Raw genomic sequence first — 12,636 nt, 5'->3', positions numbered from 1 at the left:
CCCGCCCCGCCCCTGCCCAGAGGCCCAGCCGCGCCTCCTTCCGCGCTCCAATGCGCGGCTACACCTCCTCTCGCCCCGCCCTGCCCCGCCACGGCGACACAGGCAAGTCCCAGACCGAGTTATGATCATTCATTTATTGATATTTAATTACTCGAAAACACCCCCGACTGAGGAAGCAGACAGCCCATAACCCTGCTGGAAAAGAGGACTCAGAACTAATCAAGGGTAGTCAGGGTCAGGCTCAAGTTTGCACTGGTTCCCTGCCCCTAAAGTGGCGCCCTTATAGGCTGCTGAGTTCCAGACACTGTGCTAGGTACTTTACATGAGGTAACGTAAAAAACACACTGGGTGGGCCGCAGATACTCCCATACCCACCAGCTCCTGGCCTGTGGATCTCCTAGATTAGGGCTTTCTCTTCACAAAAGTAAATCAACCCTTTGCCTTGTTGGGGAAGGAAGGAATCATGGCATTATTTAGAGAATTTTCTGCAGTCCATTCTGCAGGAATCAGTAGTGGGTAATCCCCTCAACTCCCAGGCGTCCAAGGAACGTCCAAGGCTTGCCCACCAATATTGGCCTTCCGTCTGCTGCTGGGGCAGAGGCCTGGGCAACACAGGTGGATGATGAGACATGGCCTTCAGGAGCTCAGGTGGCTTTTTAACTGCACTATGAAGGTTCCAAGCTCGGCAGAGTTCAGTGTCCACACACAACGAATGAGAACAGGCGTCACCAGTGTCAACCAGGTCCGCAGAGGGGAGAATAATAAAGCTAGAGTACCATATGTCATATGAAGAAAGTAGCAGGAATAAATCTGCCAGATGTACAGTAGTAACATAAGTAGGTGAACAGGTACAATTTTCAAGTATTTTCCTTGATGGAGATGAGACTTGAAGCTGTGACCAAAGCACCGCTGTAGCAAGCTCCAACACAGGTAAACCATCAAGGGGATGTTAAAAAACACCAGCTGGAAAGAGCGAACAGGACCATTAGCTTATTAGCAAGCCCTGGAAGGGTCAGGTCTCACTAACATATTATTGGTGGCTCTTAAAAATATGTTGCTTTCCCTCTTGGGGGTTAACTGATTCTTTATGCTTCAATCACACTTGCTTATAACACTCACAATAGTTGACTTGTAGTTAGTTGTTTATTTTCCTGTATCCTTTTGTTCATCTTAAAGGCAAGTGTCATTTCATTTATGTTGAAGCCCTCAAATAATGTTTAAGGTAGAAATGAACTGAATATGTGGGTGTACAGACACACACACATATGTACAGGACTCTGTTTTTTGTTTTTTATTTTTGGCAGAGTGGGGGGGACTTGGGTATCAGTATTTTTTCTTCTCCCTGCATTTTTATGTGAAGTGGCATAATGAATACTGGAATACAAATTAGAAGATTTAAGTAATAATCCAAGTTTAACTACTATATGAGTCACTCATTCACCAAATAATTATTGAACACCCATTATGTGGCAGATACTGTGCAAGGCTCTAGACAAGGGATACACACATGGGTGACCAAGTTGGAAAAGATGCATCATAGAGCTTACATTCTAGTAGAGAGAAGAGAAACCAAAAAGAAAAAAAAAAAAGGAGGGGGAAGATAATTACAGATTGTGATGAATTCAATGAAGAAAATAACTGGGTCACAGGAGGTAACTGGGAGATGGGCCCTCTGAGGCCTGAAGGACAGAAATGAGTCAGTGGAAGGAAGTGCATTCCAGGCAGAAGAAACAAATGAAAAGCCCAGAGGTGGGAGAGGTTAGCTGGAACATGGTAAGCCAGGTGGAAACTGGGGCAGTCAGCATGACCCAGACACGTCACTGATTTGCTTAAAGGGTTTTAAGCTGAGAAGTGAGTGAGCTGATTAAGATTTTAAAAGGACCACAGTGCATGCTCTGTGGCAAACTGACAATAGGGAGGCAAGAGCAGCAGTGGGAAAACAGTTAGGGGGTTACTGCAGCAGCCCAGGCAAGAAATAATTATTATTTAGACAAGGGTGGTGGTAACAGTAATAGTGGTGGATTCAGCACATGTATTGGAGGTAGATCAAATACAGTACTACTTGCTGATGAACTAGATATAAAGTATAAAGGAAGGAGAAAAATTGAAGATACACCCTGGAGAAGATACATCCTGGATAATTTATTGAAATTGGAAAGAACTGGGGGAGGAACAGGTTCAGGGATAGAAATTAAAGGTCCTGTTAGAGGTATATTAAGTTGAGATTCCTGTTAGATATCTAAGGAAGATGCAAAATGGTGGTTGGAGGCACCTGAGGTGCAGAGAAGAGGTCTAGGTCAGAGATATTATAGATTTAGGGGCCATGGGCCTAGATGATACATAAAATCCATTCTTAGTGTACTATTTATTAAAATATGACTATAAGCCCACCTTTTGGTAAGGGTCAGGTTTTACTTGGAATAAGAGTGCTCCTGAGAGACAGCCTCCATCTACATAATAGAAAACTGAACTAGACCCAGATCTAGTCACATATAAAATGCTGCTAAACAGAGAATATTCTGGTCTGTGGTCAGTGTTCACTAGGCAAAGATCTTCCCTACTTGTCTGTCTCTAATCCTGCTGATCATGTTTTACTGCCCTCTTATGAGGCTGTGAACTCATTTCAAACAATGTTTTTGGATCTCTTATACAACTCTAGATCATCACCTCAGATTTTGATTCATTAGCCCCATCAGATGAGTACAAGAGAAAAATTGTTAGGTAAATAGTTTTCAAACCCATTTATAGAAATTTGCTATAGGTCTGGGTTTTTTATTGGTGTTTGTTCTAAAGGAATGTCAATCCAAATGTAAACCTAACATATCAGTGTTTCATAAACAAGTGTATTGCTAGGACATCACTAGAAAGCTACCACTGGGTAACTGACCCACTTTTCTTGTGTGTCTATTTTTCTTTTCCTCTGAAACAATTTCCTTCTTCATTATCATAACCAATTTTGTTTTACCCAGAAGTCTCATTTATTCTACCGTAAGTCTCTTCTTTCACTGTTTATCGATGAAAAAGCACAGTGAAACAAACAACAAAAACAAAAAGCTCTTTCACCTCTTATAAAACTTCCTGCCAAAAATGTATTTTAGATATTTACAAGAGTGGTGGAACAAAGAGCTTAGGAAGCACTCTAAAAGCAAACAAAACACCAGATACTAAAGACTGCCCTGCCAGTAAATTAGAAAACATGATCTATGGTGATAAATTTGGGATTTGGGATTTAATTCATAACTATTATGCAATTAGCCCAACAAGGCCAAGATGTTCTTAAATTGCGTTTCTGACTTCTTACCTGGAGAATTCCAACTATAAACGTTACACTGCCTTGTAGGAAATGTCCGTCAACAAAGATCCCAAAGGAAAAGCAGCAACCCAATTTGCCTTTAGTGATTTCACCAACAAACCATGGTCCTGAAAGAGGCAATGAACAAGAAAGGAAGTTAAAGAACTATGACTGATTACATACATCATGACATGCATTTACAGAAATAATGAAAAAATATGAGACTAGTCATCTATAAGCATTTATTTGTATAGCTTTTCTTCTTTGCTAATCTCTGTGTTGCACTCAATATCCTAGCTAACCAATTATTTGCTCCTTTGCTCCATATTTCTCTAGATTATAAAATTGCCTGAGTACGTGCTATACCTGGAATAGATTCCAGAAACAGATAGGAGTACGTTCACAAATTTTAGAAGTTTCTATTACAGTAGTAACCTCAATATAAAGCATTAACATTTCCTTTAAGAAGCAAAAAGGTACTCCATAGATACCACAGTTAATTTTCCAGATAACTGAGATTTACTCCTTTACGCAATAAGACTTCAACCACTTTAATCATTCTAAAACACTTCTTTCTTATAAATATTAATGAATGTATTTTAACCTTTTCTGGCTGACCCACAGTCATTACTTTGTACATCAACTACATACTCAGGGTTAACATGTACAAAGTTTAACTCACTTCTTTATTTTAATTTTTCATCTGCAATGCCAGAATGACTTTTCTCTACCCCGTATTATTATTTACTGCCCCTTCTCAATGTTCAGGCTTCTAGAACTACTATATTGTCAAGAGTGATTAAGGGACAGTCGGATTTCCCTTCTCAAAATGTAATACCATCATTTGCTGGTAAGGGTAGATTTCAACTGGGACTTCCCTGGTGGTCCAGTGGTTAAGACTCCACGCTCCCAATGCAGGGGACCCGGGTTCAATCCCTGGTCAGGGAACTAGATCCTGCATGCCACAACTAAAAGATCCCATATGCCACAACGAAGATCCCACGTGCTGCAACTAAGACCCGGTGCAGCCAAATAAATAAATGAATAAATATTAAAAAAAAAAAAGAGTAGAGTTCAACTTTAAAAAGTCATAGGTAATTTTCTCAGATATATATTATATATACTCCATTAGATACACATTAGTTTTAAAAAGTGTTTCCCCTTTAAGTTTCAACCTTTAAAAATGAAACAACTTCTCCCCTTCTAATGTTTTCCTTTACAGCCAGGAACCAAATCACCTGCTTTGCCTCCTAGTGGAAGACTAGTGTGTAAAACAGCTTCAACCTATCTTCTAACAAGAAAACCAACCTCAAAAGGGGAATCTGGCATAGCTTGTTATACAGAATTGTAAAGGGTCATATTATTTCTTTAACTACTTTCTGTTCTCTGGTGGGAGTTACTAATGAGGAAAGAAAAGTCCAAAGATGGACTAAAAGTAGAAAACATAGACTAAGCAACAAATAGTCTAATCTACTCCTAAATGACTCTTAGTAAGGAACATTAGTAAAAAGCTTTAAAAAGAGACTCACAGTGGTTTCTGCTTCCATAAGTGACTAAGTGATTTTGTCAGTATTGGGTATAATAATTAACATAAGAGAAGAGCTCAAATGCCTGAACTCACTGCTCATCTCAGTTTCTCTCTTTTTTGAGCTGAGTTTTTAGGAGTCACACGGTAGTAAATAGTCACTCAACTACATACTAGGCATTGTGCTTAATGCTGGGCATAGAGGGGAACAAGATAGACAGGACATCAATGGATATTCTAATGAGGGGAGAGATGATATATACAGAAGATAATCATAAATTCTGATAAAGTAATGAAAGAAATAAAAAGTATGGTGAAATAGAGGATAAAGCTTTAAGGTGGTCAAAGAAGGCTGCTCTGAGGAGATGGCATTGAAGCTGAACTTCTATCTTCTATTAGGTTTCTACACAAATACTAATTGTCATGGTCCTCTCAGCACACTTAAGTTAACTTGGTGTTGACTAAATGTCCTTTAAGTTAGGAAAGAACTTTATTTCCCAAGATCATGTCACAGGAAATGACTTATGAAAGAGTGGTGTGCCGGTCATTATGCTCTCAAGAACCTAAATGGCTACTGTTAAAATTCTCAGTATATTCTTCGGCAGAATTCTCCACAATCTCAGGTTTCCTAATTGACTTACCCAGCACTGTATAGAGTGTCAGTAACAACATAGAATAGTAGAAGATGCTTATTTTGCTCAAGACATGAAGGGAAAATGAGGTCAAATTTACAAATCCTGGAGGTCCTAAACAGAATAAATTTGAAAAATCCAGTGAACACATGCAAAGTTCAAGTTTTTTATAATATTTTCTAGAAGACTAACATGGGCATCTACTACATTTTCAGCAAATCATTTGTTATATGGATGACACCACTTTAAATTCAGAAGTTGGCAGGAATTCTGATAAACCAACTCACTTAGAATTACAGAGGGTAGAAAGGCAAAGCAATGGTGTAGTTGTGACACACACACACAAACACACATATACTCTGTGCTCAAAGGATGATCAAATCCCTGTTTTCCATGAGATTTAGTATCCAAATGTACAAACTTCCAAAAGTTGCATCAAAATATATCAAAGGCCACCACAATGTTCATTGCAGCACCATTCACAATAGCCAAGACATAGAAGCAACCTAAACATCCACTGACAGAGGAATGGATAAAGATGTGGTACATATATAATGGAATATTACTCAGCCATAAAAAAGAACGAAATAATACCGTTTGCAGCAACATGGATGGACCTAGAGATTATCATACTAAGTGAAGTAATTCAGACAGAAAAAGACAAATATCATATGATATCACTCATATGTGCAATCTAATTTTTAAAAAATGATACAAATGAACTTATTTACAAAACAGAAACAGACTTACAGATATTGAAAACAAATTTATGGTTACCAAAGGGGAAACGTGGGGGTGAGGGATAAATCAGGAGCTTGGGATTAACATACACACACTACTATATATAAGATAGATAACCAACAAGGGCCTACTGTATAGCACAGGGAACTCTACTCAATATTCTGTAAAACCTATATGAGAAAAGAATCTGAGAAAGAATGAATATACATATATGTATAACTGAATCACTTTGCTGTACACCTGAAACTAACACAATATTGTAAATCAACTATACTCCAATAAAATTTTCTAAAAACTATATATATATAGTACTATATATACTATATATATCAAAGGCATATCAAACAAATATCAAAATTTAATCTTGGGCTTCCCTGGTGGCGCAGTGGTTGAGAGTCCGCCTGCCGATGCAGGGGACACAGGTTCGTGCCCCAGTCCAGGAAGATCCCACATGCCGCAGAGCGGCTGCGCCCGTGAGCCATGACCGCTGAGCCTGCGCGTCCGGAGCCTGGGCTCCGCAACGGGAGAGGCCACAACAGTGAGAGGCCCGCGTACCGCAAAAAAAAAAAAAAAAAAAAAAAAAAAAATTTAATCTTAACTATGAGTATCTGTCCAAATATTCCTTTCCCATATATGATACAGCTCTTAACTCACAGCTATCCTCTTACTCCAACTGAAAGGGATCCACAAAACTCCAAATTAGCATCTCTTAAAGGGAATTCCCTGGTGGTCCAGTGGTTAGGACTCTCTGCACTATCACTGACGAGGGCCCAGGTTCATTCCCTGGTCAGAAAACTAAGATCCCACAAGCTGTGTGGTGCGGCAAACACACACACACAATACAATGCCAGAAAGCCCAAGCATAAGGGCTTCATTCTGCAGCCACAGACTAAAGCATCACAGTTCCTCAACCCCAGCCAGCCATTTCACTCATCTGTAGCCGATCATACACTGGTTAGCATAAGACTATGATGGCAAGCTCAGTACACACTGAGCAATGCTAGAGGTGTACTATTTAAAGGTTTAAAGGACTGGCTCCAGTGAAAGACAGCCTGATGTAAGTTAAATAGCACGTCTTCCCTAATAGGCCAGCATATTCATTTTATACTCATAAAACTGTTCAGCCTGACAGTTAATTTCAGACAAAGCCTGGTAACGCATGGCCTTTCTCACTTTGTGTGTTTCATACTTGCTACTCATTCATCTCTCAGCTTCTTTCTTGTTCTAGTCTGGTACTTCTCAAAGTATTAATCTACATATCCACCTATAGTAATTATTATTTATTATAAATACATCATTCTTTAGCCTTAGAGGCAGCTATGCTTTAAACTTTAAGCAATGATTCTCTACTTTGGCTACACATTAGAATAACCTGAGGGAACTTTTAGTAAATACTTATGCCCAGGTCTCACCCTCCAGAGATTCTGATTTAATTGGCCTGGGGAAGAGGGGAGCTGGGACAGCAACCCAGCTGATTCTAGGCAGCAGGACTGAAAATAATGCTTTAGACAGAGCCGTGCTTCTCAGCCCTGACTGCACATTGGAATCATCTGGGGTGCTTTAAAAAATACTGATGCTTAGGTCCTACCCCCAGAGATTCTATGTAAACATTGAGGGTGTTGTGTAGACACTGAGATGTTAAAAAGTTCCCCAGGAGATTCTAAGGTGTAGTCAAAGTTGATAAGTGTTGTTTAAAGAAAAAGAAAAAAACTAACCTGGGGTCAGTCTCTTATTAGCTATGAGACATTGGACAGCCTACATAACCCCTGCAGTCCTTAGTCTTCTAATCTTTAAAATGGGGACAATAATACCTACCTCACAGGATTGTTGTAAGGATTAAGTGAGATAATGTAGGTAAAAATATGTTGTAAATTTTAAACAACTATACAAAAATACTGGTATTCCCACATGAAGCTGAGCCCTCCCTCAAATATTTATTTATTTATACTGTGGGCAAGAAAATATATGTGTGCAATAATGCTTCTTGAACTTTTTCATAGAATTTAAAAATATATATAAGCAGACAAACATTCAGTAGGATATGTATACTACCTATTCAGTTCATCATTTTACTGTTTAACCTTTACTACAGTACTCACTTCCCCCACAATCACTTCCTGATCCCAGGGACTTCATCCAAGCCAAGAAGGGATAATGAACATTTAATCCAACAAGTATTTATTGTCTGTAATGCACAAACTGGGTGCCGTGGAAATGAGAAAAGAAGTAGAAAACAAGAGCTCCTATATTGAGGAAATTACAGTCTGATTGAAGAGAAAATGTATATACATTTGAAGTGGTAATGTAAAACAAGGTCATTGGCTAGTTAAATACAGAATTAATCCTCAGGAAGGACTGTTGGGATTCAGAGAAGCAAGCGCTCATTATGACCTAGAATGGCTGGAGAAAATGGTATGGAAAAGAGGGTTTGAGGTGAGCATGGTAGCTTGAAGGATGCACCTCACAGAGCTCAGGCAAAGATAATTTGCATTGATATTTATCACTTGGTAATAGTGAGGACATTATGGGATACACTAAAGTAAAGTCTTCTAAGATTAAGGAACCATGGTGACTAACCTTTATGCTCTGGATATGCTCGATAACGAAAAGCAATGAGAATGATGAGCTGGATCAGCACAATCATCACAAAAAGGACCCGGGCCTGCAGAGAAATAGATATTCACATGACATACATACATGGATACAGCTTCAGTTTTTTTAAATGGCCTAATTAACAAAAATGGAAATGACATCATTAGCAGAAATGACTATATGAGAAAAATATACAGTCAAAGAGAATTGAACATCTGACCCACCAAAAAAGATAATTGTAAGTTGCCTCAGCATTATTCTTTCAAGATTTGGATATGATACCTGGACCAATGTTGAAACTAAGTGATTTCATACAGTTATATAAAGTGATCAAATTAAAATAGTCTACTTTCACTGTACTAGGATAAGTATAATTTGTACTGTTTTATTTAAAGTTGTATAGGAGTGAAAAAAACACAACAGTACACAGTACACTGCAGGCTGAGTGAACAGAGACTGCATTTCCTTATGCTTTCTCTATCAAGAAGTCACTCACTTGGAGATTAATTCACAGTAAAGAGACATTTTATCTAGGTTCTTGTTTCTCAAAGTATGGGTCCCAGATCATCATTGGAATCACCTTCAGCCTGTTGGGAATGCAGAATCTCAGGCCCCATCTCAGCCCTACGAATCAGAATCTGCCTCTTATTAACATTCCCAGGTGATTCATAAGTACACCAAAGTTTCCAAAGCCTGATCTAGGTGACCATTAAAAATTCCCAAAAGAGGGCTTCCCTGGTCGTGCAGTGGTTGAGAGTCCGCCTGCCGATGCAGGGGACACGGGTTCGTGCCCCGGTCTGGGAAGATCCCACATGCCGCGGAGCGGCTGGGCCCGTGAGCCATGGCCGCTGAGCCTGCGCGTCCGGAGCCTGTGCTACGCAACGGGAGAGGCCACAACAGTGAGAGGCCCACGTATCGCAAAAAAAAAAAAAAAAAAAAAAAACCCAAAAGAAAAATAAATGACACAAAAAGATTTGTAAAAATGAGATGCAAATGCCCATTAGTCATATTTTTTAAAAGTTCAATCACACAAGTAATAAAAGTAAATTAAAATAATAAGGAATTCATTTTAAGTATGTGAGGATATATACTAAGGTATCTCTGGAAGATGAAATTAAAGGGGGTTTAAATTTTCTTCTGAACATTGTAGCGTATTTTATGTCAATGCCCAGGACAGGGAGATCTGAGGAAAATAAAGTGTAAATTGCCAGAGCTTCTCTGAAAGACAGTTTGACAGTGTATATTAAAGAAAAAATCCCATTTATTCATTCAAGAAATATTTATTTGAGGGCCTACTTGTGTTAGGCATATCAAAAAGACAAAGATCTCTGCCCTCATGGGGCTTATATTTTAATGAGAGGGGACAGACCAAAAACAATGAATATAATAAATAATTTAAAATTTTGGGTAATTATATAATAAATGAAGTATATAGAATAATGTGTCCACTATTTGATCCAACAATTCATTTCCAGAAATTTCCAAAAAAACTAATATGTATGACTCACAGACTTAGAAAACAAACCAGGGGCAAAGGGTGGGGGGAAGGGATAGTTAGAGAGTTTGCGATTGACATGTACACACTGCTATATTTAAAATGGATAACCAGGGACTTCCCTGGTGGCGCAGTGGTTAAGACTCCACGCTCCCAATGCAGGGGGCCAGGGTTCAATCCCTGGTCAGGGAACTAGATCCCACATGCAATGCTGCAACTAAGAGTTCACATGCCACAACTAAGGAGCCGACGAGCCACAACTAAGGAGGCCACCTGCTGCAACTAAGACCCAGTGCAACCAAATAAATAAATTAAATAAATATTAAAAGAAATAAAATAAAATGGATAACCAAAAAGGACCTCTACTATATAGCACAGGGAACTCTGCTCAATATTATGTAACAACCTAAATGGGAAAAGAATTTGAAAAAGGATAGATACATGCATATGTATAACTGAATCACTTTGCTGTATACTTGAAACTATCACAACATTGTCAACTATACTCCAATATAAAATAAAAAGTTTAAGAAAAAAAACTAGTATGTGCAAAAACTTAGTTATAAGCAGTATTTTTATAGTAGAGGGAAAAATTGGAAACAAATGTCCAACAAAAGGGAAATAGTAAAATAAATTAAGACGTATCTATGATAATATAATGCAGCCGATAAGCATCATTTATAAAATAAATGTGATGTGAGAAAACAGTCAAATTCCTCAGTAGAAAAAATCAGACAGAAAAAAGAGAATGAAAAGTATATTACCATTTTATATTAAAAACTCATATCTTAATGTAAATAAGAGAAAAATAAATAGAGAGTATCATAATGAGAAATACAATGGCTATAATGGCTAGTGTGATAAAAGAATGATGTGGGGCTGATTGTACTTTATTTCTAAATTTTCCAAGTTTTCTATATTAAGCATGTATTATTTATGTAGGAAGAAATATTATTTTTGAAAGATCCCAATCCAATTTAGCACAGTCCCTATAATTCCCTTAGTTATCCTTGTTTTATGGCACTAGGTAGAACTAGGTCCCAAAACAGGTACTATATGTCCATGCCTCCACTTCAAAATCACTGTATTCTTCTAGACAAGCAACTAAACTTTTAATTTTATAAGGTTCCACTTTCTCATCACATGATTATTATATTATTTATGACTTTGGACCTACCAAATTAAAAACACACATAACACTTAGTTGAATTTACTCACCACAGTACAATGGTCAGTAAGGAGAATAAATGATGCCAGAGGATCAAACCTGAGGTGAATGTCCTCTCGAGCAGAAAATATGTGGTGAACACTCTTACTTCTTCCAGCAGAGTCCTAGTTATAAGCACAGCAGAGAAGCAACCCTCATGTACAAATACGTACAATGTTCCAAGATTAAGTTTCCAATAACTTGTCAGTTATCTCAGAATAAGCAATATTTTTTTCATTTACTTTTGATTCTTCCTATAAGCACTTTAAATAAAACTTCTTTTAAACCCTGTAATTCTAGATTTGAACTGGAAATATCAGCATGTATTACAATGTATTCTCTCTTTTAAAAAACAGAAATCTGTATTTCCCTCTGTTTACTGAAAAGCCCTAAAAATAATAATGAACTCAACAACAATGAGCTAGCTGGGCTAGTGCCCAGATTTTGGTCTCAAAATAAAACTTATCACTACAAGAAACCAGTGCTCTTTAGAGAAATAGGTGATTCCAGTTCTTGAGTAAGAAATGCAAAAGAACTTGAAACATCTTCTACCAGAAAGCAAGAAAACTAACAAGGACTACAGGGATTGTATCAAAGGACTTAGTGGCCAACTTGGACAGGCTCCCACTAGTCAAACAATTGAGCATCAAAAAGAATAAATGCAATGGATTGAAACGTACCAAATATATATATTTTTTAACTATGAATTAATAATGATACTAGAAGACTCATTTAGTTACCTTTGGCAGAAGCTAGAGAAGTAACTCATTACTTTGAAAACTGGTTTAGAACAGGAAAGGTGGAGGAAGAATGAAGACTTATCTTGCCTTTCCTGTATGAACTCTATATCTCGGTACCAAATAGATGAGGCAAATTTTTTCTTTGTGGGACTATTCTAATTAATACTCCTATAATTAGGAGTGTAATTTGAATATCACCATTTTATAACTCTGATGAAATAATGGATCTAGACTGAGATTATCAGTAAGTGCTAATCCCTCAGTGAAAAGCTGGTTGAGTACTGAAAAGCTGAATGGAGGATAAGCCTGCAGTGTGCTGGTACTGGCTTGACTGACCCACAAGGGCCAACTGCTACATATTCAGGAATTTTGCAGACCAGCTGATGTGTCAGTAGCTTAAAACCAGCTACAG

At 38.0% G+C, this 12,636-nt stretch overlaps 1 protein-coding gene across 11 annotated transcripts in view; it reads right to left on the bottom strand.

The window, feature by feature from the left end:
• Window positions 1-119: 119 nt before the first annotated feature.
• TMEM62 (transmembrane protein 62) overlaps window positions 120-12,636 on the bottom strand; it is a 33,722-nt gene continuing 21,205 nt past the window's right edge. For 6 of the 11 annotated variants that reach the window (XM_019935376.3, XM_019935377.3, XM_033851567.2 and 3 more), the window contains 5 exons: window positions 11,496-11,609; window positions 8,768-8,852; window positions 5,459-5,563; window positions 3,302-3,420; window positions 120-963 (listed from right to left, as the gene is read on the bottom strand). In XM_019935376.3, coding sequence (XP_019790935.1) covers window positions 637-963; window positions 3,302-3,420; window positions 5,459-5,563; window positions 8,768-8,852; window positions 11,496-11,609 — 750 coding nt within the window. In that variant the 3' untranslated portion in view covers window positions 120-636. The remainder of the gene's footprint in view (window positions 964-3,301; window positions 3,421-5,458; window positions 5,564-8,767; window positions 8,853-11,495; window positions 11,610-12,636) is intronic. The other 5 variants (XM_033851563.2, XM_019935378.3, XM_033851569.1 and 2 more) reach the window with 3 other exon arrangements.

Source organism: Tursiops truncatus, chromosome 2, assembly GCF_011762595.2.
Source record: "Tursiops truncatus isolate mTurTru1 chromosome 2, mTurTru1.mat.Y, whole genome shotgun sequence".
Taxonomy (NCBI): Eukaryota; Metazoa; Chordata; class Mammalia; order Artiodactyla; family Delphinidae; genus Tursiops; species Tursiops truncatus.
Note: the sequence above shows the minus strand (reverse complement) of the source record. Positions and strands in the feature narration are given on the sequence as shown.